The sequence below is a fragment of the Phytophthora ramorum genome (assembly GCF_020800215.1).
Source record: "Phytophthora ramorum isolate Pr-102 chromosome Unknown Phyram_PR-102_s0008, whole genome shotgun sequence".
Classification (NCBI taxonomy): domain Eukaryota; phylum Oomycota; class Peronosporomycetes; order Peronosporales; family Peronosporaceae; genus Phytophthora; species Phytophthora ramorum.
This window is the reverse complement of record NW_027150654.1, coordinates 2,175,902-2,202,848: the sequence shown is the minus strand read 5'-3', so window position 1 is coordinate 2,202,848 and position 26,947 is coordinate 2,175,902. Positions and strand designations below refer to the sequence as shown.

Sequence of the window (26,947 nt, the reverse complement as noted above, 5' to 3'; positions counted from 1 at the left end):
ATCTCACTGTTCGTAGCCAGTTGGTCACACAAAACTCGAAGATCAGTACTATGCCTCTAGCCGCCCGCATTGTTGGCTCCTTCCAGGGTTCAGCTCTACTGGTGTTCAATCCAGACATGCGCAAAGAAGATGGGTTCAACTGGTACGTCTATGCGCCGCAAAAACTCGTCATGGTGCGGCGGAAACGCTCTAGTGTTCGCACGAGAGGTCCGGCACGAGACCTCACTTTCAAAGACCCCACTCCTGCTCAACGCACGCTGCCGACTCCAGCCAAGGAATTGATTTGCCAGGATTCATGCGCCAAGTCGAGAGCCTTCTGGTGCTCGCCCTCACTCTCGTAGCACTTACGAGATGTGGTGTGTCTGCAGTGATGTACTCGGTCACGACACACTACGCGGACAAAGACACTTCGTGCGGCGGCACTCCATACAGGATCAACGTCGAGGAAATTGTGAGTGAATGCAGCGGATCCGACTGTGCTGCATCTGTGAATGGCTTGTACGATGGCGTTGCCTCGTCCACCTGCACCAGAGACTACCAGAATGAGATCTGGACGCAGTTCGGCAGCTCTGTGTACATCCTGAACGTCATGTACCACGACAGCGAGTGCTCGAATTTCGCGTACGCGCGGGCTTATCTTGCGGATGGCGAGTGCCAAGTGGAATCCACAAGCGCTTGGTACACTGCCAAGCTTGAAGCTAATGGATCGGCGACTCTGCATCACTTCACATCCGATGCATGCTCGCCTGACGACATGTTCATGTCCACTGACCGTGCAACCAAGGAGGACCTAGCTAGCGGCGCGTGTGATTCCAGCTTGTCTCAGTGGTTCACGAACCAAGGCACCACGGCGGCACCTCTAGTTAGTGCCACAACATCCGGCAGCGGTAGTGCTTCCACCAGTGGAACCGATGCGACGGAGGCCACTTCAACCGACACTGCAGGCAGCACAGCATCTACGGATACTACAGACACCCACGACGCAGCAACCAGCCCAAGCACTCCCACGGTGGACGCGTCTTCCTCATCAGGAGATGGCGACTCCGGTCTGGGCGCTGGAGGCATCGCTGGCATCGTCTGTGGCGGCATCATCGCCATCGCAACAGTGTATGCGATTGTCTTCCATCGCGACCGCCCCATCTCGATCACTTGCTTCTCAGCCTCTGCAACCTAACGTGTGAATCTACCTTGACCAGCTTCCCGAGAGGTATTCTTCTTCTTATGAACATCTCGATCGTTTTAGGCATCGACTGCGCTGTTACGCGGCAGCATAATTCGGCTCCCATTGCGCTCTTCTCTGTGCCCGGGTCTCGATCGTTTAGCTCTGTTGCTGGTTCATGCTGGGTGCTTGACCGAATTCATGTGGCCTTGTTGGCATTTGCAAATCCCGACAATTCCACATGGATTCGGTAGATGATGATGTGTGCTCTGCACGCCACGGTGGACAGCACGCTCCAGTCCCGTTCGCCCCTGCAGACGTGGCAACAAACCGCCGAACGGATAAGTATAGGAGCCGAGAAACCGACCAGAGTCGGCAACAATAGAAAGCAGACCGGACGTCGACCGACGAAAGCTCAGAGGCAGCCTTACCACATGACCCGGGTGTAATGGCTACAGCAAACCATAAAAACTACAAAGAGACGCCCCAGGTGATCCTCTGGTGGTTGCGGCCAGGAATGAGCTAAGCGAGGCATTCCCCAACTTGCCCCGTTCCGATCACCCCCACGTCCGCCATGTCGCCACTGACGCCGACTTCGCTCACCAACTTGCTCGAGCATCTTCACCTGGAGAGCAGTCAGGCTCCGGACGAGCGGTTTGCGTGGCTGCACCGACGCTCGCAGCACTCGCGGCACCCGCTCGTACAGTTCGACTTCTCTGAGACGCACTGCACGCTGCACATTGTACCCAAGCGACTGCGCAGGAGACCGGACCGCCGTCACAAGTCCGTCGACCATGAGAAGCCAGCGACGGGCAACAGCGGCACTAGCAGCAGCTCGGAAGAAGACAAGCCACGAGACCCGATCTTCATGGAGCTCAAGTGGGAGGAGGTGCTCGGCGCCCACCTGCAGACAGCGTGCGGCCAACCGCTTTGTCGACGATCGATCGTGCCACGCCGAGTGTACTTGCTTGCGCTCTATGCGTGCCCTCCCGAGGGGCTGCTGATCGATGAGAGTCGTCAGCGTAACCACCACCACAAGGATGATCTGCCTACGAAGCGCAGTCTGCGGGAATGGACGTTCCGGTTCTACGGCGACGAGATCGACCGAGTCACTCAGTTGCATCACGCGCTGAACAGGTTTGCCGATCCTCGTTGTACTCTGGAAGATATCCACAGTCAAGCGCTGCTAAAGCCTGACGAGGCCATCTCCAGACCGCTTCGGAAGTTCCGAGTGCTTATTGATCCTAATGAAGGATCCGGCTGGGGTCTACACAAGTACGAGCAGATTGTGGCGCCAATGTTTCGAGTCGCTAACATCGAAACGACAGTGGAGGTCACTGGCGACGCGGAGCGGGTTCGTGAGCTTGCCAAACAGCTCCCACTGGATCACTTCGAGGTCGTCGCCCTCGCTGGAGGAGACAGCTTCCTGCATGAATGTAAGTCCGTGAGCTTTGCTCAAAGAGATTTCCACTGCCACTAATGCTGTTCCTTGCGTTGTGCAGTCATCCAGGGATTGATGGCAAGGCCAGACTGGAAGCACGCGATCCGACAGCCTCTGGGCATTTTACCCATCGATAGCGGATCGTCGAACGGACTAGCAGCCTCCGTTTCTCACCACAACCACGAGTATTTGGACGTGGTGAGTGCAGCTTTCGCGCTGGTCAAGGGCCGGGCGACCGACCTCGACATCACTTCGGTAAGCAACGGGACCGAGACGCGCTATTCGTTCCTCAAACTCGAGTGGGCTCTGTCGAAAGGAGACCAATCCGCTGTGCCTGCTCACACCACCGGAGTCCTCGGAGATCTACGCCACACGATGTCGATCCGTCGGCAGATTGCGCGGACGCCAGCGTTTTCTGGTAGAATCTGGTACCTGCGCCAAGACGCCGATGCCCAGCAACCTCGTAGATACTTACAGGAACATGCCGATGAAGACGAACAAGCTCCTTGCCAGGATCTATTCTCCACTGATCTCGGTCGTGGAAAGTGGATGGAGCTGCAGGGCCCATTCCGTAGTGCGTGGGTTACCAGTACGAGCCACGCAACCCCCTCCGCGTTTGTTGCTCCCGGCGCACAGCTGGATGATGGTTATACCTACGTCACTGTGATCGACGGCACCCACCCGCGCAGCGAAGTGTGGCGCATGCTGTTCTCACTGGAGTCTGGGCGGCATCTCAAGCGGCCAGCAGTTCAGCAGATCGGAACGAGAGCACTCAAGCTGCAGCCCGCGCGTGCGACTGACCGCTTGTGTGTTGACGGACACCCAATGTCCGGGCCATCTCTGATTGCGCAGGTACATCGCGGTCTGGCACGGATAGTCGCTTTACCTCGCCAACGACAGAGAGGAGTCACCTACACCGGATGAACTCGATCAACAACAGCTTGCACATTCAAAATTGTTCATTACGCGAGATCATGTTGTAGGTTGTTACTCAGGGAGCAAGCACTTGGGAAACAGAGTTCGCGCCCTAAAACCCCAGCACCAGAAGCCAGTCGTTGTCCACGCTGCCACCCGACGGAGGCGTGAAGTCCACGCGAGTCACGTTGGCAGGGACCTCCACCGTTGACGTCGAGTAGTACTCACCGTCACGAGGAGAGAACCAGCGAGCAGTTCCCGATCGCTCCGACCCGTTGCCGACTTTGAGGCCGAACGAGTCGCCGTGGCCCGTGTACACGTAGAAGCGGTTGCGGGTCTCCGATGCCAGCACAGAGATGAACCTCGTGCTTTCAAACGCGTTGACAGCAATGTCGGTGTATCCGCTGGGACTCGAGAGGAGGTGGCGGGCGGGTTCTAGCTGTTCGAGTTCGTTGATCGTGAGGTTTTGCAGCGGTTTGGTGGTGTACTGAGCCTGTTGCCCCGCCTCAAAGAAGAGATCCCTGCGCCACGAACTCGTCGAGTTTTCACCCGACGAAGGGGAGTAGTAGTCGCTCTCACGAAGCAGGTCTGTCTTGGGCTCGTACATTTGCCAGACGCTGTTGGCACCGTAGGTATAGCCAGCGGCACCTCCGTAGACGCCGCTGTACAGCCCGGTTCGCACCTGTGATGCGTTCCAAACCATAGGCTGGTCGGCGTCTAGGTTGTCGTGCGCACCTTCGTAGTGGTTTTCAAGGTCAAGTACAGGGCCCGTAAAGCCGTCGCGCATGGCGGCAATGAGCTCGTAGTTCTTGGTCGAGTCCCACGTCTCGTACGGGGTGAAGCCCCCAAGCGCGTCGGGCGTAGCATGACCCGACTGCACTCCATCAATCGACACACGATCCTCCTCCTTTGGGAACATGAGGTGTCCGTAGGCCATGGGCGTGCTCACAGGACGCGCGATCCTACCAGCGGTGGGGTGGAAGATAATGATCGGCTCGTAGCCTTTCCCAGTCTCGGCGTCCTTCACACCGGAGCGCATGCTCACCCAAAGGTGAGTCGTGTCCTCGATAGGACCCAGGAGCGTGGCCGGGTCCACGTCCGGGTTGGCAGCGTACGAAATCATCGCAGCAGTCGTGTTGCGCACCCAGAAGCAATTGGTGTCGCCGCCGAGGATCTTCGGTAGTCCCGGGTAGCGCTCACCGACATATTTGCCCCATTCGTAGGCAGTCGACTCGTTAAAGAGCGACTCCTTCGTACCATGCCACGCCCCGCTGATCCAATTCCCCCAGGCAGGCACAAGAGCGAGGAGGATACCGTAGCTTGCGGCCAAGTCGGCAGTCCAGTCGATCAGCTCGAAGTAGGCTTCATTCGGTTGCGTCGTGTCGGAGTTGTTGAATGGCAAGTCTCCGTAGAAGTTGGGGTGCGTGGTGCCATTGTACGCGGAGACCACGACAGTCAGCACCACGTTGTAGCCCTGCTCAGCGCGGGTACGCAGATAATAGTCGATCGACGTCTTGTTCAGTCGGTGCGTGAGCTCCCAAGCCGTGTCGGCCTTCCAGAAGAAGGGTTCCTCGGAGGTCGTGCGATACAGATAGCGGCCGTACTGCGGGCGGTGATGGCGAGGTCGTGCCAGGACGGGTCGGCCAACGACGTGCTGGCCAGACCTGCGAGCGAAACCAGACTGGTAAGTGCGGCTTGGATCTTCATGAGTGGTGCGAGACAATTGGTGCTCGAAGCAAGTCGAAGAATGGGTCGGGTAAAGCACTTTAACAAGGTGAGAACGCGCGCTCAACTTCATCCACGACGCTAAGATTCGCACTCGAGTTGAAGTGGGAAAAAGGCAACTATGTCTTTATTTCCATCTTCCGTTCATACGCCCGACACCAAGTGACAGCACCAGCGACCGATATGGGCCATGGCATCGATATACTTCGTAATTGAAGCGCCCATTAAAGAGAGGTGCTGTGCAAGCAGGCAGGTAGACTTGCTTCGTATTCCTGCAGCATCCTCCGGCTTGGAAGCACGCGCTTCCTGAGAGAATGGATAACGCAATTTGTGGTGACTCGGGGCAGAAAAGTATCTCTCTAGTTGCACCCGATCCATGCTGATTGCTGTCGTGGTTGAAGGCCTTCGCTCGTGGGGTCACGTGCCGGAGGATTGGTACCGGTTGATCCTTGCCGCTGGAGCAGTTTCCTTTGGACGAGTACATGCATCAACCGTACAGCAACACGCAGAGTGAGCAGTGAATGAGATAGCTTCAACCGTTCCACTGCTTTTGACAAACTTTGTAGCTTGGGCGTAAGAATGTTTGGGCATCGCCTTTTGCGCTTCAATATCCTCCAAGTGAGCAGTGAAAGCGAATTCAATGGGCAACCTCATTCTTCAATTCGCCTTCAAGTTCGCCCAATGAAGGCCGGCATGATATAGTGTCCTTAATTGGGCTGACCAGCACCAGCACTGCGGTGGCCACCCCTTCGTGGCATGATCTTGCTATCACCGCGCCGCAGTATGGCCGCTACCTTTATCGCACCGCTTCCGAGGCCTTTCTTCTGGCAGGCCGACACAGCTTGGGAACTCGTGCACAAGCTGAACAAGACCTCCATCGACTTCTACCTGCGCACTCGCGCTGAACAAGGCTACAACGCGGTGCAGACCGTCGTCATCTCGGAGAATAATGGGACGACGCGTGCTAACTTCTACGGTGACCTGCCGTTTGCCAACTCGGACACGACGCAGCCGAATGACGCGTACTTCCAACTGGTCGACTGGACGGTGGAGCGCGCCGCGAGCTACGGCATTTTGATGGTTCTTGTCCCTGCTTGGGGCAACTGGATCAGTGGTGGTTGGCACGGAACCGAGGAGTCCCTCTTCAATGAGTCGACTGCCTACGAATGGGGCAAATACGTCGGTGAACGCTACCCTGGTCTACCGAAGATTCTTGGAGGTGATACCAATTGCTTGTGGGCGCGTAACCTCATGGCTGCGAGCATTTCGTATTCGGGTAACCCGGACGTGGACCCTGCTACACTTGTGGGGACCATCGAAGACACGACCCACCTGTGGGTGAGCATGCGCTCTGGTGTGAAGCATGGCGAAAAGGCTCAGGGATACGAGCCAGTGATCCTCTTCCACCCTACCGCTGGTAGGATTGCAAGACCCGCGAGCACTCCGATGGCGTACGGCCACCTCATGCTCCCCAACGAGGAAGACCGCGTGTCAATCGATGCGGTACAGTCAGGTCACGCTACGCCTGAATCACTCGGGCCATTCACTCCATTTGAAGCACGAGACTCGACCAAGAACTACGAGCTCATCGCAGCGATGCGCGATGGATTCACTGGCCCTCCTCGATCTGGAAAACCACTACGAGGGTGCTCACTACAACTTCGACCCAGAGTATCCGATCTGGAACGCTTCGGAAGTGAGAACAGGTCTCTACAATGGCGTGTACAGTGGAGCTGCAGGGTTTACCTACGGTGCCAACAGCGTGTGGCAAATGTACGAGCCCCGCTCCGATCTGCTCCGCGATAGCGACTACTACTCCCCTTCGGTGAACGAAAACGCCTCAGGATCTTGGCGTATTGACATTTCTTCAAAGGAGCGACGCAGATCCAGTACGTTACCAAACCGCTGCAAAACCTCACGATCGACGAACTCGAACAGCTAGAACCCGCCCGCCACCTGCTCTCGAGTCCCAGCGGATACACCGACATTGCTGTCAACGCGTTTGAAAGCACGAGGTTCATCTCTGTGCTGGCATCGGAGAACCGCAATCGCTTCTACGTGTACACGGGCCACGGCGACTCGTTCAGCCTCAACGTCGGCAACGGGTCGGAGCGATCGGGAACTGCTCGCTGGTTCTCTCCTCGTGACGGTGAGTACTACTCGTCAGCAACAGTGGAGGTCCCTGCCAACGTGACTCGCGTGGACTTCACGCCTCCGTCGGGTGGCAGCGTGGACGACGACTGGCTTCTGGTGTTGGAGTTCTAAATGTACCTGGCCATGGGCTAGGATTCGTATTGCTGCAAGTTTGCGTAAATGAAAAGCTTTGATGCATGGGTTTGTCCTGGCAGACTTCGGAGCTCGAGACAGTGTAAGGTCGTCAACACAAGCCTCCAGGACGTTCACTTAAAATAGCAAGCCATATATAGGCAGTTTTTACTTGTCCAAACAACACTTTCTTTTATTCGATTGAGTAACTTTGACGTTCAAAACGGACAAGGTTCTGTGAAACGACGAGCAATTGAACGGTAAGACGCCATTCTCCAGCAGCAACCGCCACCTGCAGCTGTGTGGCAATTGCATCGCCGGCGACCAGAATTGACGCAGCCAGCAAGCGCAGCCGGTAGCTCTGACGCCAGCACACATGGTGGTAAACTCGGAAGTCGCCAGCTTTAGAAAGCATACAAAAAGGCAACTGAATGTAGCCATCTGAACCGCCACCCCCGAATCGCCGCCGCGTCGGCTCGCGTTGCGATCTTCCTGGCCGCAAAATCAGAAACCCCCGCTGGCCGTCCACGCCATTCTGCAGTCGGAGCTCCAAGCCGCACAAGTCTCAGCACCCAAAGTCTCCACCATGGCCGAAGACGCCGCCACCACACCCGCCGCGTCGCCCAACAAGCTGGCGCAGAAGCTCTCGTCGGCGCAGCTCACGGACGCCAAGATCACGGGCTTCCCGCAGTTCACGCCGGCGCACCGCTCGCTCATGGCCAAGCACCTGACGCGCGAGGTCTACTCGCAGCTCAAGGAGGTGCACACGTCCACGGGCTACACCTTGGAGCGCGCAATCCAGACGGGCGTGGACAACCCGCACCTCGGCGTGGGCGTCACCGCCGGCGACGAAGAGTGCTATGAGCTCTTCAAGCCGCTGTTCGACCCCGTGATCGAGGGCTGGCATGGCTACAAGCCTGAGGACCACCACAAGTGCGACATGGACCCAACCCACGTGACGAACGGCAAGTTGCCGGACGAGTTCGTCATCTCCACGCGGATCCGCGCGGGCCGCAACATCCGCGGGCTGCCGCTGCCGCCCGCCACGTCTCGCGCGCACCGCAAGGACGTCATGAACCTGCTACAGTCGGCGCTGGGCGCCATGAGCGACGACCTGTCCGGCAAGTTCTACAAGCTGTCCGAGATGTCCCCCGAGGACGAGCAGCAGCTGATTGTGGACCATTTTCTCTTCCAGAAGCCCGGCGGCGGCACGCTGTTGGAAGCCGCGGGCGCCGCGCGCGACTGGCCGTCGGCTCGCGGAATCTTCCACAACAACGACAAGACGTTCCTCGTGTGGTGCAACGAGGAGGACCACATGCGCGTCATCAGCATGCAGGACGGCGGAGACGTGGGGGCCGTCTTCGAGCGCTTCTGCCGCGCCATCAAGAGCGTCGAGGAGAGCATCAAGGCCCAGGGGAAAGAGTTCATGTACAACGAGCATTTGGGCTTCATCGGCACCTGTCCGTCCAATTTGGGCACGGGGCTGCGCGCCAGCGTCATGGTCAAGCTGCCCAAATTGACGGAAGACGTGGCTCGATTCGAGAAGATTTGCGCGCTCTTGCACTTGCAGCCCAGAGGCACAGCCGGGGAGCACTCGGCGTCCGTCGGAGGGGTCTATGACGTGAGCAACAAGCAACGGATTGGCCACTCGGAGGCGGAGCTGGTCCAGACCATGAAACGGCATCGCCTTGTTGATCGCCATGGAGCAAAAGCTCGTGGCTGGAGAGGCCATTGACGCTCTGATCCCGACGGAAGCGGCGACCCCCGTGGTGATTGACGCCGGGCCGCCGCTGGTGGCGTCTCAGACGAGTATCGCCGTGCTGCCGTCGCACGAGGACAACTACCCCGTGTTTACGCCCAAGCACCGCAGTCTCATGGCTAAACATTGAGCAAGGAACTGTATGACAAGTTGAAGGACAAACACTCCAGCAAGGGGTACACGCTGGACCAGGCCATCCAGACAGGCATCGACAACGCCCACTTGGGGGTGGTGTCGTCGCCGGCGACGAGGAATGCTACGAAGTGTTCAAGGAGCTGTACGACCCGGTTATCGAGGGCTGGCACGGGTTCAAGCCCGAGGACAAGCACCACACGGACATGGACGTGTCCAAGCTCGCGAACGCCGACAAGATCGACAACGCCTACGTGCAGTCGACACGTGTGCGCGCCGGACGTAACATCCGTGGACTGAGCTTACCGCCCGGAACGACGCGTGCCGAGCGGCTGGAGGTTGAGAACCTTGTGGCGACGGCGCTCTCAGCGCTGGGCGACGAGCTCAAGGGCAAGTACTTCCCGCTGAGCAGCATGACGAAGGAGGAGGAAGACCAGCTCCAGCAGGACCACTTCCTCTTCCAGAAGCCCGGAGGCGGGACGCTTCTGACTGGCGCCGGTGCTGCCCGCGACTGGCCTAGCGGTCGTGGCATCTTCCACAATGACCAGAAGAGCTTCTTGGTGTGGTGCAACGAAGAGGACCACATGCGAGTGATCTCCATGCAGAGCGACGGGAACATCGTCGAGGTGTTTGCCAGGTGGGTCAAGGCGGTGACGGCCGTGGAGGAGAGTATCAAGGCCAACGGCTACGGCTTCATGCACAACGAGCACCACGGGTTTATCGGCACGTGTCCGTCCAATCTGGGCACGGGGCTTCGAGCGAGTATGTTCGTCAAGCTGGAGAAGCTGGGCGCCGACCCACACGCACTCGAGGCCATTTGTGCCCCATTCGGTCTGCAGCCTCGGGGCTCGGCAGGTGAACACTCGGCTGCCGTGGGCGGCATGTGGGATATCTCCAACAAGGCGCGAATCGGCAAGTCGGAGGTGGAACTCGTCCAGACGATGATCGACGGCGTCGGGAAGCTCATCGAGCTGGAGAAGGAGCTGGAGGGCGGCAAGTCCTATGAGGACGTGCTGGCATCAGTGGGCGTCACGCCTCACGCACATTGAAGTCGTCTGTAGCCGCTCGAGCCAAGTGGGGCTGATCGCGAAGCTCCTTGCGAGTTGCTCGCGGCAACTGCCAGGCGTTGTGGGAATCTATTGAACAGCCAGCGACCAGAGCTCGGGAGCATTGTACGCCGCGCGAAAGTTCGCCTTTATCTTTATATTTCCACGTTCAATATATCCACCTCCGCTCTTGCCCGTGCCTGAACTGCTACTTCAGTAAAGCTAGTGGTGGAATGAACGTTTCCTTACAACACGATGGTAAACACACGCATTCAAAGTCAAACTGATGCTCAAAGGAAGTCACGCACTCGCTACCAAGATCACAGCAGCTACAGAAACCAAGAGCTATTCATCTTCCGACAGCATGGCGTAAATCTTCCCCGCAACGACTTTCAAAGCCCCAGGATTGCCCGACGACATCATCACCGCATCTCTTTCCAGTTTCCCATCCACACTTCTCGAAAAACGCCATTCCACGAAATTCGTGACGACGCAGTACACTTCCGTCAACCCTTCGACGTCCATGAGTGCTTCACCTCCGACGTAGGCTCGAGCCTGACCCTGCCGGAAATGATCTCGCTTCGCCTCGACAACACACACGCGCTTACTGCCGCGTTCAATGACAAAATCGAAAGTCACCTGTCCGTGAACGCGATTCCCGGAAATGGTCACCTGATCCCAGATCCGAGCGTCTCCATCGAAAAGAGTACACACACAGGTGAGCACTGGGAGAATGTAGTGCTTTCGTTCGTTGGCACACAAGCTGGATCCCAACGCTTCGGTCAACATCGCTAGGTATTCCTGCACCACCTCGAGGTTTTCATCCGGAATGGGCTTCCACGGTTGTTCATAAGATCCCACTTGTACGATGTTGTTGACTTCATCGTAAGGAAAATCCGTTGAGGCCTCAGCAGGATCGCTCTTAGCTCTCTTGTTGCTCTCAAGAAGATCGTTCAGCACGTCCCATCTTCTTTTCCGAGCCGGATGCGGTTCTTTTGCAGGCTCCCGACTTTCCAGGCCTGGAACAGCCACGAGCACGTGAATTGCGCCATCTTCAGCGTCCGCGTCGTCTTCTTCTGGGAAGCCGAACGCAGCGTTGCTGAGACGATAGGCTACGTGCATTTTATTCTGATGGATCTTCATGATATCGTCTCCTTGCACCAACTTGTTCGCGTCGTTCGACTTGAGCCATCCGCTGCCGTCCTTCTTCTTAGCGACCCAGAGCGTCACGTCTGCAACTTCGCACGGGATAATGGACGGATGCTTCTCCTTGAGCAGGTTGATGAGATCTCCGACTTTCAGAAAACTCTCAATCCTCGAGGTGACGATTTTCCCGCTTCCAACGGCCAGACACAACTAACGACTTCATTCTAGCGGCAGCAAACAAAAGCAGCAAATGAGAAGACGTTGCAGGCAAGATGGTTTCTGACACTGTTCTTTGTAGTCTCCAATTACCAACCCACAGAATCTGCCCACCATCACAAATTTTTGCTCAACTGCCATGGCGGCTAAATGTACGACTCGGTTAGCTCAGCCATTGAAAGCTAAGATCTAGAACCCGGAGTTTCTCGGTGCCTCAAACTCGTTTCACCATCAAGCTTCCGCGAGGAAGCACCCAGCCTCGAGTCGCCTGATTACGGCAGCGAAGACGAGATCTCAACAAGTCAGCATAAATATCTGTCGTATTTATTTTGCCAAAAGCCTCTAAAACGTCCTTCACGACGGCGACTTCCCATGGTCGTCTGTCGACTGCTCTGCGTGCCACCTGGCGTACGGGTGCCGGCGACATCTCGGCTTGGCGTAAATCTCGGGCGACGGCGGCGGAGACGACGAGAAGCCGCTCCAGATGGCCGACAGCGCGCACACGGCCTGCTGCCGCTCCAGTCTCGGGTGCGAGCGAGGCCCACGCAACGGGAAGCCGCTGCACGGAGGCGGAGAAGCCGGCGACTCGTCGCTGGACGACATGGACGACATGGACGAGCAGCTGGACGTCGTGTGGCAGCATCTGCGGCGGTGGGCGCCTCTGTGTCGGTCTCTGTCGTCGTCCATGGCCTCGATGCGCTTCTTCCACGACTGCAGCAGGCACGGGAGGCCCACAGCGTCGTCTGCTCGGCTGCGCAGACGCTGGCGGAGCTGCTGGAGGCGGTCGCAGAGCGAGTCTGATGGGGAGTCGGGGGCGGGTGTGGGCATGGTCTGTGAATGTCGGGTCGGGTCTGGTTCGGGTCTGTGCTGTTTGGGACGCAATGCCGAATGGAGGGATGCGTCGCTCTTCTGGAGGTCCAGCGCTGTGCAGTGCGAGGAAGGAAGGCGAATGGGCTTATTGGTCACTCGCGTTCTTTGTGCGAAAAGCAGGAATGATGGTAAGTTTTGAGACTTGGGGTCGGGTATAGTCGGTTTAAGTGCATTGGGGCGAACTCGATAGCTTGATGACGATTGTGGTCGAGCGATACCGCAGCGCCAGGACAACAAACAGATATTCTGTTGTTTTCGACGGGATCGCTATTATGTAGTGTTGGTAAGCATGGGCAGCTTGGAGCCGATCACGGCAAAGCAGCTTGAGCTGGGGCGCCGACGAAAACCGTCAGTTTACGCTGCTTTTTTCGAGGACGTAAATGGACCAGACGGCATGCATTCGCAGCGAATGTTGGCTCGGGTTGAGTGATGCCATTGCCCCAACGCAGTACATTGCACATGTTGCGTCGTGGCATTGCGAGATCAGCGCGCTATGCTAGCGGGTCGAAATAGAAATCAGCTCACGCTCCGGCCTGAGGCTCACCTGCCCAGCTCGATTTCTACTCGCCCACATTCCTGGGCCTGCAGCTCTCTGCGAAGACTCTTCTCCACGCACGCCTTGCCTCAGTCTTGATGATCTTCGAGAAGGTGGGCAGGTGCCTTCAACGCGCGTTCCTTGGCAAGTTTTGGACCAATTTTTGATCTTTCGTCGCAGAGGTGAAAGGGCTCCGCCAAATCCTCGAGGCATGCTAACAACCGTTGCCTTGCCAGCTCGATGTCGATGGCATCTCAACTTCGCAAGCGTCCCGTCATAGTGCTGTACTCGCCAACAACGCGAGTGCTCCTGCCATTTCCGAAAGTTCCGCCACGCGCAGCAAGAGAGAGCAGGACGAACAGCACAACACAGAGCCACGTTCCTCGCGTTCTCAGATCAGTGGACAAATACAAATGGACATGGGGTAGGATACCCCCACGTTCGTCAAACAGGCAAGGACAGCTTGCGTACTTCTACAATCTGGCAGACGATCGAAGGACAGCACCGCGAGACTGCAGCGTTAAGCTCTCCGACAATACAGCAGCGACTTCGACGCGATTACTTTGGCGACAGCGTAAAGCGGGATGACGATGGCGGCAGGTCCACCGCCACTTGATCCTGGCGGATCGGTATCTTGGAGAGCGGCAACCCCAACGCACAGTTCACGCAGGCAGCCCTCAAGACAACATGCCGCAGTTCGTCGGCGCAGCAGCTTCTTCCGCTATTGTCGAGCCAAAGCCCGCAGGTTTTTTTTCCTCGCGTCGATAATCGTTTCTCAACGGATATCACATCTCACAGTGCTATAAGCGTGATTCATGTTGTTCAGTCATCATGCATTACTTCAGGGTATGTGTTCTCAAAGCTTCGCCGTGCGATTGGTCCCGTCCGTCTTTCTCAGCACGTAATCACATACAAACGGCAAGTCAAATTATCCGCCGACTTAATCGCTCGTCACTTTGCAAGTTGCTCCAAGACCTCAAGGCGTCCATGTCGCTCTCCAGCCCCAGGCCGCTCTCCTCGCTACTGGCCGAGCTCCAGCTCGAGCAAGTGCACAAGTCCATGTGGCGCGGAAGCAGCCACGAAGCTGTGCACCTGCGCCTCTCGCCGTCGCATTGTGTCGTGGACTCGAAGCTGCAGCCGCTGAAGTTGCCGTGGGGCGACGTATTGGGCGCTCACGTGCTCACAGCCGACGGGGAACATGTGCAGGCACATCTGGAAGTTAATGCTGTCAAAGACGAGGACCAGTTCCTCTTGGGGATCTTCGCCTGCGTGTGCAAGAGCCACAAGCCCAAGACGTTGAAGAAGAGAAGACTCAGCGAGTTCTTCTTCCGCTTCAGCGGGAAACACATGCAGCACGTGCTGCAGCTACAGAAACTCCTCAACTTTGTGGCGGACCCTAGGAACCAGCAGGTCGTGCAGAGTGCAGAGAGTCTCGAGACGTTGCAGGTGCAGGAGACAAGTCCACGCAAGTTCCTAGTGCTGCTGAACCCAGTTAGTGGAGCAGGTAGGGGGTACAGGTTGGAAAAGAGTGTCGGGTGGAGTGTTGAATTATTGATTCTTGCAGGTCGAGCACTACAGATTTACGAGAACAAGGTGGCGCCCGTATTCAAGTTTGCCAATGTGGACGCGGAGCTCAAGGTCATGGAACATGCCAACCATGCCATGGAGGTGGTCATGGAAATGCCTCTGGGCGTGTGACTGCGTCGTTGCTGTGGGTGGAGACGGCAGCCTTTATGAGAGTACGTTAGGACAGCTACAGGTTGGGTTTGTGAGGCTGATGGTAGATTTTGGATGCTTGCAGTCGTGCAGGGGTTGATGAAGCGGTCAGACTGGAACGAGGCGATCCGACAGCCGATCGGTATCATTCCTGGTGGGTCGGGCAATGGTCTGGCCCACTCGATTGCACACCAGAGCGACGAGAAAGGCAAGCCGGTGAACGCTGCGTATATCCTGGCCAAGGGCATGCCGCACGACCTTGACATCACGTCGGTTCGCAACGGGAAGGAGACGACGTACTCGTTCCTGTCCCTTGAGTGGGCCTCTATCGCTGATGTGGATATTGGTTCCGAGAAGCTGCGGATGCTGGGAGGACTTCGTTTCACGGTTGCATTTGTCAACCAGCTCGTCTTTCAGAGACCGGAATACCCGGGGAAGATTTGGTATCTGGAGGAGGGCGAAAGTGAAGAGCCCGCACACTACTTCGAGACACACGACCCGAAGTCGACGGATCGCCCGACGATGGACCTGTTCGACGGTGAAGGCCAAGGCCCTCCTAGCGCTACCGATCCTGAAGAATCAAAGGAGACTGCAGATGACCCAGAGAAGACTGAGAAGGCAGTGACAAAGGGCGGCAAATGGAAGGAGCTGGGCGGTCATTTCCGCATCGTTTGGGTGATGAACGTTTCCCACGCGGCTTCTGACGCTCACATTGCTCCTGGCGCCGAGTTCGATGACGGATTCAACTACATCACGTTCATGGACGGCGCGCACTCGCGCAAGGACCTGCTCGCGATGATGCTGGCCATCGAGACGGGCGATCACATGGACAAGAAGGGTGTGCAGCAGGTGCGTACACGAGCGTTCAAGCTGGTGCCGGAGCGGTCTACAGACCTCATGTGCGTGGATGGCGAGGTGGTGGACGGCCCCTACCTGGAGGCACAGGTCCACCGTGGCCTGGCTCGCATCATGGCCGTTCCTCGCTGGCAGAGCAAGGACGACAACTGATAGCTGCTACACGATTGAGTAGGTCGACAAGCTGCGATGGATTCGGTGGACTGGTCCCGTCTTGTGGTGCGTTTTCCAGCAGCTAGGCCCCTTGAAAACAATTGTAACGGCTCCAATTTGCTAGCCATTTTAACCTTCACAACTCGGCCCCAATACTGTGAACTGCCGCAAAAGTCATGGGTGGAATGCTCAGCAACCAGGTGCCCGTGGCGGATGAGCGTATGCGGCACATGATCACTAAACTTAAGCGTAAGTGGCGACGACACTTGCTCCTGCGTCAAGCAGAGACTTACTCACTGCTGCAGTGACTTCCAAGGACCTCAGCGTGCTCTACGGCAGATTCTCGCGATATGATAAAGAGGTGAGCATGGCTTTCGCTTGGAATGCGCTGTCTTACTGCGCGGTACTGACCGTGAGTGCTTGCCCACCACACAGTAGCAACACTGAATGAAAGCCTGTGTGAATAGCTTGTGCAGAGCTGACAGCGCTCGTGTGTGATGCGATAATGCAGCAAGAGCGGCACGATCGATCGTGGCGAGTTTTACTCGTCCATCGACGAGAAACACTCAGAGTTTGGCGATGCGATCTTCGCTCTCATCGGTACGCTTCCACCCTCCTCCATTGCGCCTACAGAGCTTCTGCTCACGCTTCATGCTCTTGCAACAGACGAAGACAGCAGCGGCGTCTTGGACTTTAGTGAATACGTCGAAGCCCTGGGGAAGTTCTGCCTCCTGAACAAGGAAGACATGCTCAAATGTACGTTCCCATGGAGCCCGAACCAAGTGCGCAACGCTCACCCTTCGTCCTGTGCAGTCTGCTTCAACGTCTTCGACGACGACAAGAACGGCACGATCGAGGGCGAGGAGCTGACCCACTTGGTGGAAATCCTGCACGAAGACGACCAGACCAGCAACATGAAGCAGGCGCTCAAGAGCTTCGACTTCAACGGCGACGGCAAGATCGACTTCGCCGAGTTCAAGCAGCTCAACTCGCAGTTCCCGAGCCTGCTGTACCCCGCCTTCCGTATCCAGCAGAACATGAAAATCTTCACGCTGGGCGAGAAGTGGTGGGAGCGCAAGATCGAGGAGCTGGTCACTGAGCATCAAGAGAAGATCGCGAACCACGTGGCAGCTGGCAACGTCGAGGACATGAGCGACGAAGCTTTAGCCGCGAAGAGGGCCGAGATCGACCGCGTTGCGAAGTTGAAGCGGCAGGACCAGGCGATTCGCATCCGAATGGGGTGCATGTACTACACGTGCTGCCCGTGTCGACGGAAGCTGTACATCGTCGACGACGAGCAGCCCAGCGACAGCGATAGCGACTCGGACGAGGAACGAGCACGGCGAAAGAAGAAGGCCGCGCCCACCAAGCGCAAAAAGGATGGCAAGAAGAAGAACATCGTGCCTGTCGGGCCTCGGAAGCCTCTCAGCCAAGAGGAGCGGCTTGAGCGCGCGCGGAAGCGGAGACTCCGGGATATGCAGGACCGCCCCACACGCAAGGACTGAGCGGATCTCCCGACATCGCCAGTCTCCAGCCACGCGCGCCTCATCCGTCGCCTGGGAATTCAGAAATGAGCTCGCTGTCGCAGCGCCACGAGTTGGATTGCTCGACGTAAATGCCGCTGGCGTTCATCCGGTGCCGCTGACGTTGCCATCGGAAGCAGACCAATTGACTCGACAGCTTTGTCGTCGCCGAGGACCAACCCTTGACAGCATGCACGTCTTATCGTGCACGCTTTGCATTAATCTGCGATTAACCCTCATGACGCAAAAGAGACCGTGACACCCTCGCATATAGAGAGCTCTTCGCCAGGAGGTTTGCACGGCCAAGGCAGTAGAGAGTCAGAGGAAACACCGTATGCTGGCAGCAACCCTCGGAGATGGACGTCTGGCGGGCATTTCAAGCGTCCATCTTCCTCATTTGGCAGCAAAGACGTCGGGGATCCACCCCCATCAGTCGACATCGCCACCAGATTCCAAGCATGGCCTCGACTATTAATACATGCCATGTGAGCTATTAATAGTGATGGCCGCGTGCATGTGTCGTCTGCTTTGTATCGCCTGACAAGGGAGACTTGGTGGTGCCGAGGCGTATGTCGCGACGTCATGACGACCAGTGCCTCCAGCTTCAAGATGGGCACCTGCGTTTCTGGGCAGAAGGCAGCAACTCAGTCAGAAGGTCATTTCTGAATTACCCAGACAGCAGTGAAGTTCTTTGGGTGGCGGTCGTTTCACAGCGCTAAGTAATGGCGTCGCGGTTGCTGCTACTGTTGGCGGTGGCACTGCTGGGCCGAGCTGTTGCAGCCAGCGACGATGACGCTACGGTGCCCTTCAACTCGTGGGACAACACTGTGGACACGCTGCAGTACGCGCTGGCCTTCATCGTGGTGCTGGTAGCGGCCCATCCGCTCGGGCTCTTCTTCCCCAAGCTGTTCAAGCTGCCGCTCATCACCGGATACCTCGTGATCGGTATCGTCGCCGGACCGTTCGTGGCCAATCTGCTGCCAAGGCGCTCGTGGACATGCTCTCGGGCTACGTGAGTGCGTTGGCGCTGTCGTTCATCTCGTTCCAAGCCGGCCAGGAGATCTACCTGCCGGAGCTGCGGCCGCAGCTCAAGCAGATCTTTATTCTGCTCAGTGTGCTCTACGTGACGGCCATGGTGATCCTCACGAGCGTGCACTTGCTGGCCAACAACGCCTTCTTCTACGACGACTTCATCTTCAACTGCCAGTTGGGGATTGCGCTCATGTTCGGCTCCATCTCGGTGCTGGGCTCGCCTGCAACGGTCATGGCGATCAAGATCGAGCTCAACAGTGTCGGCCCATTCACCAACCTGATGCTGGGCGCGACCATGACCGCCGAGTTCGTGGTGCTGGTTTCCTTCTCCATCTCGCGGATCGTGTGCTCGATCTACTGCGCGGATCTGCAGGTTTCCGTGGGGAACTTGTTCTTCACGCTATCGGTTGTACTGTCGAACCTGCTGCTCGGGGCTCTGCTAGGACTCGTGATCATCCTGATCTTCAAGATCCCGGGCAGCGCCGCGGACGAGCACATGGATCTCCACGACCCCCAGTCGATCGTCGGCTCCAACTACAGCCAGAAAGTCGACCTGGAGTCGTCCATGGACCCGGACAGGATGCCGCACCCGCACAATGCGTACGTGGAATCCACGGACGGCGAGCGCAAGGCCAAGAGGCCGTCGTTCTGGACCACGAGGATGTCGCTGTACGTGAAGGGCTTCCTCTGGCTCACCATGGGCTACGTGTTCTACATCTCGACCACGACCATCGGTGAGGCGACGGTGGCGTCCTACGGCCTGTCGTGGGAGGTCAAGTTCGAGCCTTTGCTGGTGCTCATGGTGGCGTCCTGCCTCGCCGGCCACTACTCGTTGATCCGCCACGACATGCACGTCATCCTGGACACCGTGGCGCCGTACATGTTCCTGCCTTTCTTCGTCATGACTGGCGCTGCCTTGAAGCTGGACAAGGTGGTGGACGCCATCCCGCTCATGAGTCTGTACGTTTGTCTGCGCTTCGTGTCCATCTTCATCGCCTGCTACTTGGGTGGGCGCTTTCTGCTGAAGCTCACGCCGAGGCAGTACAACAACCTGTGGCTCACCATGACTCCTCAGGCTGGCGTGGCGCTCGGCTTGGCCAACGAAGTCAAGGCGCTGAGCTCGGATGCGTGGGCCGGCGAATTTGCAGCGACCATCGTGGCGGCAGTGGTGGTGAACCAGATCATTGGCCCTGTGCTGTGTGCGATCGGCCTGAGTCGCGCAGGCGAGAGCATGTACGACCGCGTGGCTGAGCTCCAGCCAGCTGAAGACGGCGCCGATGTGTCGGACAGTGAGTCCAGCGTCAAAGGCGGCAGGTCTTTCCGCCGCGCTCGCAGTCGTCTCTCCAGCAGCAACATCACGCAAGGAAATGGCGACCCACGCGCCTTGCTCCCGTTCTACAAGGTCCAAAGCGCGGTGGTCATCGGAGAGGACGAAATCGCCTTCGAGGTTGCACTGGAGCTGTCGCTCTACGGGGCTCGGGTGAACGTGCCGCTGCTTGACCAGGAGCAGGCAGAGAAATGGCACGCCATCAACGAGACGATTTTGAAGCGATCCGCCAAGGGCGAGCTCATCCAGTTCAAGAACAAAGTCAGAGAGCGGCAGGACGACGAACACGTGCAGGGGATGTCCTCTGCAGACGTGTTGATCTTCACGGGGGACGGCCAGCGCACCTTGGAGCACGTGCGAACCATGAAGGCGCTACTGGGAGAAGCGCACCCGCGCATGATCGCGGTGGTCCCGGACTGCACGTTGAGCAAGGACCTCACGGACCTCGGCGTGCTCATTATCCAGCCGTCGATCGCGCTGGCAAACATCGCTACGCGCATGGCGCTGCTCGACCAGAGCCTGGCCGAGTCTCTGTCGCAGGAGATCAGCACCACCAGCGACTTCGCCACCGCCGCGTACTTCATGAGCCGCGACTCCGTGCACTCGCTGTCCGAGATGCGCCTCGACGGGCGGCGCCTGGCACTTGGCAGAAGCGTCGTCAACCACCACTCGGTCAACTACGACCGACTAGCGGAGGCCTTGGCGGCCGAGAACCTGCCGATGCCGCCGCCGCCATCCCGCGTGTCCATGTTCGGCACTTCCGCTGCCGGGTTCGACCCGTTCGCTCGTCGCGGGGACGGCATGTCGGCCTACGAGCATTTCGTGGTGCAGGATGAGCCCGACGCGAACGACGAAACAGTCTTCAACGCCCAGTTCGTCCAACGCTCGCCTCGCTTGGGCGTTTTCCCGTCGCCGCACGCGACCAACCCGTACGCCTTCGTGCGCTCACGCTCGTCTCGGAACTCCGGAGGCAATCGGCCTCGTTTGAACTCGACTGGCAGCGTCCAGCGTGGACTTCCTCGAACATACTCGGATATCGTGTAGAGTGGAGCCCAACCTCACAGTTCTAGCTGCTCAGCAGCCACAAACCATAGTTAAAGCACGGCGGATGCAAGCTCCAGCTCTAACGCCGAGCCTAAGTTATGAGAACGAGTACATGTAGCAATTGATACTTCTACTGCGGGATATCAGTGGATTCCGAATGTTGCTGAGAGCGAAGAGATTCAAACATGGACTACTAGCGACTCAAGCTGAAATCGCTGCTGGAGAGATTCCCAGTTGGAAGATATCGCCCGTGATAAGACGCTGCTAACACTTGTGGACACAAGACTACCGTTCCGAATGAACGGCACTGCGGCTGTATTGCTCGTGAATCGAAGATCAGAGTGGCCATCCAACAAGCCTGCTGGGATCAGTATGGTGATCGAACTCAAGAAGATAGTAAGACCCTCCCATTTGTCTCAAGCTCTGGGCCGACTTGCAAGTTGCAGTCTCAAAGCACCTCTGCACTGTTATCCGCTAAAAACAAATGTTGGCGGTTGTGTCAGAAAGAGAAGGCTCAGTTCCATTTCATGCTTTATTCATTGCCCCGACGCTAAAGAAGCTGAAGGTAGATGGTTTTTTGCCGTTGCCAAGTGATGGTGCCGATGAGATGATGGATTGATGGTTGACGAGTTGGAACCGGAGTTCTTGACGGAGAGAAGAATGGAGTATGCTCAACACTTGGTGCAGTCGATGCCTATGTATGCTCACATGTATGTGTAGGCACGACTTTAAACTACTACCGAATCGCACTAATTGTGTAGATTGTGCTCACACGTTCTCCTCTTCAGTGCCGAAGTTGTTTGCTACCGCTAGAATGAAGTCGTTAGTGTGTCTGGCCGTTGGAAGCGGGAAAATCGTCACCGCGAGGATTGAGAGTTTTCTGAAAGTCGGAGATCTCATCAACCTGCTCAAGGAGAAGCATCCGTCCATTGTCCCGTGTGAAGCTGCAGACGTGACGCTCTGGGTCGCTAAGAAGAAAGACGGCAGCGGATGGCTCAAGTCGAACGACGCGAACAAGTTGGTGCAAAGAGACGATATCATGAAGATCCATCAGAATAAAATGCACGTAGCCTATCGTCTCAGCAACGCTGCGTTCAGCTTCCCAGAAGAAGACGACGCGGACGCTGAAGACGGCGCAATTCACGTGCTCGTGGCTGTTCCAGACCTGGAAAGTCGGGAGCCTGCAAAAGAACCACATCCGGCTCGGAAAAGAAGATGGGACGCGACGATCTTCTTGAGAGCAACAAGAGAGCTAAGAGCGATCCTGCTGAGGCCTCAACGGATTTTCCTTACGATGAAGTCAACAACATCGTACAAGTGGGATCTTATGAACAACCGTGGAAGCCCATTCCGGATGAAAACCTCGAGGTGGTGCAGGAATACCTAGCGATGTTGACCGAAGCGTTGGGATCCAGCTTGTGTGCGAACGAACGAAAGCACTACATTCTCCCAGTGCTCACCTGTGTGTGTACGCTTTTCGATGGAGACGCTCGGATCTGGGATCAGGTGACCATTTCCGGGAATCGCGTTCACGGACAGGTGACTTTCGATTTTGTCATTGAACGCGGCAGTAAGCGCGTGTGTGTTGTCGAGGCGAAGCGAGATCATTTTCGGCAGGGTCAGGCTCGAGCCTACGTCGGAGGTGAAACACTCATGGACGTCGAAGGGTTGACGGAAGTGTACTGCGTCGTCACGAATTTCGTGGAATGGCGTTTTTCGAGAAGTGTGGATGGGAAACTGGAGAGAGATGCGGCGATGATGTCGTCGGGCAATCCTGGGGCTTTGAAAGTCGTTGCGGGGAAGATTTACGCCATGCTGTCGGAAGATGAAGAGCTCTTGGTTTCTGTAGCTGCTGTGATCTTGGTAGCGAGTGCGTGGCTTCCTTTGAGCATCAGTTTGACTTTTGAATGCGTGTGCTTTCTCACCAAGGTTGCTTCACTTTGCCCGGGAAACTGATTTGGTAATTTATTAGCTTTGTTCGACTTGATGCCGGTCAAATATTTCACGAGATTGAGATAGTTGGTGCCAATACGCGGTCTCTCTGCAGTCAACTTCTAGCAAACTCGTATATTCGACGACTCGCTTGGTTTGTACACGCTGGAAAGCAGACGCACTATAATACTGCTTTTTGCAGGGTGCGCAGACGCCTCACACTGCTCTCAGACTTGACTTTCGCTACAGGAGAAACGTTCGCTAAAAGCGGGACGCGGAACTGTGACGGAGTGACATCACGTTTGACAGCCTTAAGCTCGTCTTGAAGCGCTTTCAGCTTCGTCTCCAGCTCTTTCTGTTGGCGCTTGGTATTTTCCGCTGTCACCCGAGCTGCACCAATCTGTTGTTGGCATCTCAACTCGCCTAGTTGAGGCTCACGAAGTTGTTGCTGAAGCCGCGAGTTTTCTATCTGGGGCTGGCCTTGTAGCTTGGCATGCGCAGCCAGAACTCCTTCGTGCATCTGCTGCAGTTGGCGAGCACTGCGGTCCCATTCTTCTCGTTTGGCCTCCATCTTGGTCGTCTGCTCGATCTGCGCGTTCGCAGTGTCATATTGTTTAGAGTTAAACCAGCGATGCACGTTGCCCTACAGGCATTTTCCTGCTGCAGAAGAGAGCAAGCAGTTTTCAGATCAACTGAAGCTCGCTCTTGTTCTCGCAGCCGCTGGTGGGCTGCGTCGCCGAAGACTTCAATTGTTCGCTTAGCAATCGCTGCTCAGCGGCGACGAAAGCCTCCATTCCCCGCGCCTCTCGTTTCATCCAAGCAGCGCATTGACGATAATCATGCCCCTGAGCAATCGGCCACGCCAAGTTTTCTTTCACAGTTTCACAGTCGGCCTCTTTAGCCGACAGCTCCACACGGTCCAGCAAATATCGTACGACAGCTTTCACCTCGTTTTGCACGTATGAGTGCAAGTTCGACTCGATCTTTTACTCCTGGCACACAATGTCTTGCTGCAGCTTTGTGCACGCTAGTTCGCGAGCAGTGATCGCTTCCTCTCGCGCTCGAATGTCCCGTTGCGCTCACCGTTCGCAACTTAATTCCTTCTGCCGCCCACGAAACAACCTCTTCATGTCAGATTCCAGATTCTTCCCGGCGTGGCGACTACACACGAAATCTCGACGGAACATTCGCTTCTCAGCCTTTAGGCGTTTAGTCGTATTCTTCAAAGCTCCACACGTTCGCAGACCCATGTCGAGACTTGCTCCATCATCCATGAATTCTCATACATGTAGATCAGCGATGTAATTCGGGATGTCAACACTGGAAGACACCGACTTAGTCTTCGAACATCGACGCCCGTGCTGAGAGCTGGAGACCCGACTTTGCTTGCTTGGATTTCGCCGTCGCTGTCAACGCCGCCTTTCTTGCCCAGCGACCGGATGTTTGTCAACACAGCTTAACTTGGCACGGTTTGTTGCCTTCAGCAGCGCACATACTGCGATTTTGTAGGGAATGTGAAGCCCCAGCGCACAGACGCTCCTAGCTCGTTAAATATGTACGGACGCGCGATGTTCGTCATCGTGCTGTAGTTTCCCGTCAGGTCAGGCCTTCCAAAGTAGCAACGACATCCAGCAACGAGGCGCGGATAGCTTCATCACAAGTGTCGACTTGCGCGCACATGAGCAGCACGTTGCACGACTCTTTGGTCTGCTCTTGGGCCGATGTCTTTTGTGCCTCCAGTTCGCTGACCTTCTCGAGCAACTTCCAGCACTTGTCTTCAGCAGCAGAGTAATAGCGCTGAACGAACATCCGCAGAGCTTCTTTCTCCGCAGTTTGAATCACCAGTGCATTATCAGCGCCAGCCGAGCTTTGCTTGTCGCCTTCGTTAGACGGTTGGCCGACGCTTTGGTGCTCCTTCTGGACCCGCTGCTCCCTCAAGGCCCTGTTTTGCGCCATCAGCTCCGTCATTTCCGACTGCATCTTGCCTGCCAGTTTCTTCTGCTGAGACTCGACCACTTGCAGCTCCGAATACTGTTTCTGTACGGTAGCTAGTTCATCGTTCACATTTTCCTGTTCAAGGCTTCGTGCTGCTGACAGATCCAACTTCTCCTGTAGTTGAGCAACCTGCTTCTCAAGCCCCACTTTCTGATCCTGCATAGCTTGCGCGTCGCTCTTCGTATCTTTCATCTCCTGTTCGAGCTCCTCGAGCCTCATCGTCTTCTCGGACACAGAGTCCATACTCGAGCTGAACTTGGCGTACAGGATGTTGAGTTCCTCCTTCCTCTGCTTACTTTTCTCCATCTGCTTCTCCGCACCTTTCAACACCGCAGCCATCTTCGCTTCCCTCGCCTTGGCTGCCTGTAACTGTGCCTTCAGCTTCTTAATCTCCGCCTCCTGCGCCATACTCTGCTGCATAACTTGGGACTCGTTAGCCTCCCGCTTTTCACGCGATTGTCTGGTCTCCTCCAGCAGCTTCAGATTGTGCCGTTTCAAGCCCGCCCGCTCCTCCTCCACCCTTTCAAACTCCTCCTTCAGCTGCTTCAGCTCCACATCCATCGCCTCAAACTCCTCGTTCGGCTCCACAAGACTGGAATGCATGAGCTCTTCCTGGTCGGCTCTCAACGACGACAGCTCCATCTCCTTCTCTCTCTCCACCGCCCGCTTCTGGGCCAACTGCGTCTCCAACTCCACGACTCGGTCGTCCATCAGCTGCCTCTCCACGGCCTCGAACACCTCTGTATCCTGTCTGCGCCTGGCCCCGTCCTGCGAACAGCTTGCGGCGTCCGCTTCGAGACAAACTGCCAGCAGCAACTGATCCTGCTGAGCCTTCACCTGCTTCTGCAAAGTGTCCACCTCGACTCTAGCCACGACGTCCTGCAGGACGCCTGAGACCTCCTGCGTCTCCATCCTGTCCACTCTGTCCGCCAACTGTCCACTCAGCTGTCCTAATCTCGTCTGCCAGAGCTCGCAGCTCTGCAGAAATCTGTCCATTTCCTCGGTCGTGCGCTTATCCTGAAGTACCGAGGTATGTATACCCTTAGACCCCTCTCGTCCTGCAGGACGTCCTAGGATCGTATTCTGGCTCTGCAGCTTCTGCTCGAATTCTTGGCGCTGCGTCTCCATGTCCTTCTGCTTCTGGCGGTACACGCGGCCCATGTCGTCCTCCAGGACCCGCAGGCTGCGCTGGGCCTGCGCCAGTCGCTCGTCGAGCGCCCTTTTCTCTGCCTTCAGGACGTCTCGGTCTTGCAGGAGCTGCCGGTTCTCGCTCCGTAGCGCCTCCGCCACAATGCGCAGCGTATCGTCGCGCATGGTGCCATCATCAGGAGACAGTCGGCGCTTCTTCTCGGCGGACGAGAGCGGCGAGGATGCGCGTGGGCGCTTAGGAGAGCGCGGCGAAGAGGACGCAAGACGGTCTTCCTCCATTTTGAGTTCTTTTGGCGCCCTGGGATTTGAAATGCTAGACGGGCGTTATGGTGTGTGTAACGGATAAGTTCGCACCTATGAGACTTGATGAGGTCGACAAATTGAGCGCAAAAGTTTGCCAAAACCTGTGAAACCGTATATGTTAGTAGGCATACTTTTTTACAGGTTTGACAAACTCTCGCAGGCGAATTTATCACTAAGTTCGTTTGTTATCATACAAAACGAACTTAGTGGTAAAAATGACAGGACGCGCTCCAGGAGAATGAGGTCCCTCCAGTCGGAGAAATACCACTTGTGATTTGGGTTTGGTTTGATTTATACCGATAACTTTTAAACGTCGATTGCACTCGGACGAGCTCTGCATCAAAACCGCTTACCAATCCCACTGGGCACGCCGGTGGCTATGATGCATAGAGTATCGTCTCAGTCAGTCAGCAAGACTCAAGATTTAGGACGAGGGTACTGTAACTTTTATCATTTCCTTGAGCAATAGCGTTATGTAGTTGCGCTCTTCGGGCCGGGTACAATTGTTTTAAAGTTTATAAGCGAAGCGGGAACGAAGTTCGAGGGAGTTGTTGATGTTGGAATTGGTAGGTGATTAAGGACTTGCATGTAAATGTGAAAATGGATTGATGTGCTTATTTGGAGCCTGGTAAGGAGAGCAAGGAAACCCTTTTGTACTGCCTAGATATGTAGTCGAATCTAGCTATCCATACAAATAGAGTGTTATCCA

General features: G+C 56.5%; 11 protein-coding genes across 11 annotated transcripts; 8 read left to right on the top strand and 3 right to left on the bottom strand.

Annotated features, from left to right (window-relative positions):
- Positions 1-50: 50 nt before the first annotated feature.
- KRP23_9601 (uncharacterized protein) lies at positions 51-1,174 on the top strand (the record flags this gene model as incomplete). The annotated part of the gene is made up of 2 exons (XM_067895175.1): positions 51-207; positions 369-1,174. 2 exons carry the CDS (start codon positions 51-53, stop codon positions 1,172-1,174), a joined length of 963 nt encoding a protein of 320 aa, XP_067742786.1.
- Positions 1,175-1,733: 559 nt separating this feature from the next.
- Positions 1,734-3,524, top strand: KRP23_9600 (Sphingosine kinase 1; the record flags this gene model as incomplete). Its single annotated transcript, XM_067895174.1, has 2 exons — positions 1,734-2,595; positions 2,662-3,524. 2 exons carry the CDS (start codon positions 1,734-1,736, stop codon positions 3,522-3,524), a joined length of 1,725 nt encoding a protein of 574 aa, XP_067742785.1.
- Positions 3,525-8,091: 4,567 nt separating this feature from the next.
- On the top strand, positions 8,092-10,445 carry KRP23_9599 (Creatine kinase, flagellar; the record flags this gene model as incomplete). Its single annotated transcript, XM_067895173.1, has 3 exons — positions 8,092-9,126; positions 9,218-9,374; positions 9,457-10,445. 3 exons carry the CDS (start codon positions 8,092-8,094, stop codon positions 10,443-10,445), a joined length of 2,181 nt encoding a protein of 726 aa, XP_067742784.1.
- A 342-nt stretch (positions 10,446-10,787) lies between these two features.
- Positions 10,788-12,632, bottom strand: KRP23_9598 (Crinkler effector protein 5; the record flags this gene model as incomplete). The annotated part of the gene is made up of 2 exons (XM_067895172.1): positions 10,788-11,778; positions 12,217-12,632. The coding sequence occupies 2 exons, from the start codon at positions 12,630-12,632 to the stop codon at positions 10,788-10,790; spliced, it is 1,407 nt and encodes a 468-aa protein (XP_067742783.1).
- Positions 12,633-14,196: 1,564 nt separating this feature from the next.
- KRP23_9597 (Ceramide kinase) lies at positions 14,197-14,907 on the top strand (the record flags this gene model as incomplete). The annotated part of the gene is made up of 2 exons (XM_067895171.1): positions 14,197-14,713; positions 14,774-14,907. The coding sequence occupies 2 exons, from the start codon at positions 14,197-14,199 to the stop codon at positions 14,905-14,907; spliced, it is 651 nt and encodes a 216-aa protein (XP_067742782.1).
- Positions 14,908-14,942: 35 nt separating this feature from the next.
- On the top strand, positions 14,943-15,933 carry KRP23_9596 (Sphingosine kinase 1; the record flags this gene model as incomplete). The annotated part of the gene is made up of 2 exons (XM_067895170.1): positions 14,943-14,948; positions 15,019-15,933. 2 exons carry the CDS (start codon positions 14,943-14,945, stop codon positions 15,931-15,933), a joined length of 921 nt encoding a protein of 306 aa, XP_067742781.1.
- Positions 15,934-16,109: 176 nt separating this feature from the next.
- On the top strand, positions 16,110-17,438 carry KRP23_9595 (Calcineurin subunit B; the record flags this gene model as incomplete). Its single annotated transcript, XM_067895169.1, has 5 exons — positions 16,110-16,182; positions 16,273-16,294; positions 16,445-16,533; positions 16,600-16,689; positions 16,747-17,438. The coding sequence occupies 5 exons, from the start codon at positions 16,110-16,112 to the stop codon at positions 17,436-17,438; spliced, it is 966 nt and encodes a 321-aa protein (XP_067742780.1).
- Positions 17,439-18,178: 740 nt separating this feature from the next.
- Positions 18,179-20,859, top strand: KRP23_9594 (uncharacterized protein; the record flags this gene model as incomplete). The annotated part of the gene is made up of 2 exons (XM_067895167.1): positions 18,179-18,417; positions 18,474-20,859. The coding sequence occupies 2 exons, from the start codon at positions 18,179-18,181 to the stop codon at positions 20,857-20,859; spliced, it is 2,625 nt and encodes an 874-aa protein (XP_067742779.1).
- Positions 20,860-21,673: 814 nt separating this feature from the next.
- KRP23_9593 (Crinkler effector protein 5) lies at positions 21,674-22,815 on the top strand (the record flags this gene model as incomplete). Its single annotated transcript, XM_067895166.1, has 2 exons — positions 21,674-22,031; positions 22,160-22,815. 2 exons carry the CDS (start codon positions 21,674-21,676, stop codon positions 22,813-22,815), a joined length of 1,014 nt encoding a protein of 337 aa, XP_067742778.1.
- Positions 22,816-22,972: 157 nt separating this feature from the next.
- On the bottom strand, positions 22,973-23,362 carry KRP23_9592 (uncharacterized protein; the record flags this gene model as incomplete). The annotated part of the gene is made up of 1 exon (XM_067895165.1): positions 22,973-23,362. One exon carries the CDS (start codon positions 23,360-23,362, stop codon positions 22,973-22,975), a length of 390 nt encoding a protein of 129 aa, XP_067742777.1.
- Positions 23,363-24,387: 1,025 nt separating this feature from the next.
- KRP23_9591 (Laminin-like protein epi-1) lies at positions 24,388-26,214 on the bottom strand (the record flags this gene model as incomplete). Its single annotated transcript, XM_067895164.1, has 1 exon — positions 24,388-26,214. One exon carries the CDS (start codon positions 26,212-26,214, stop codon positions 24,388-24,390), a length of 1,827 nt encoding a protein of 608 aa, XP_067742776.1.
- Between the last annotated feature and the right edge of the window lie 733 nt (positions 26,215-26,947).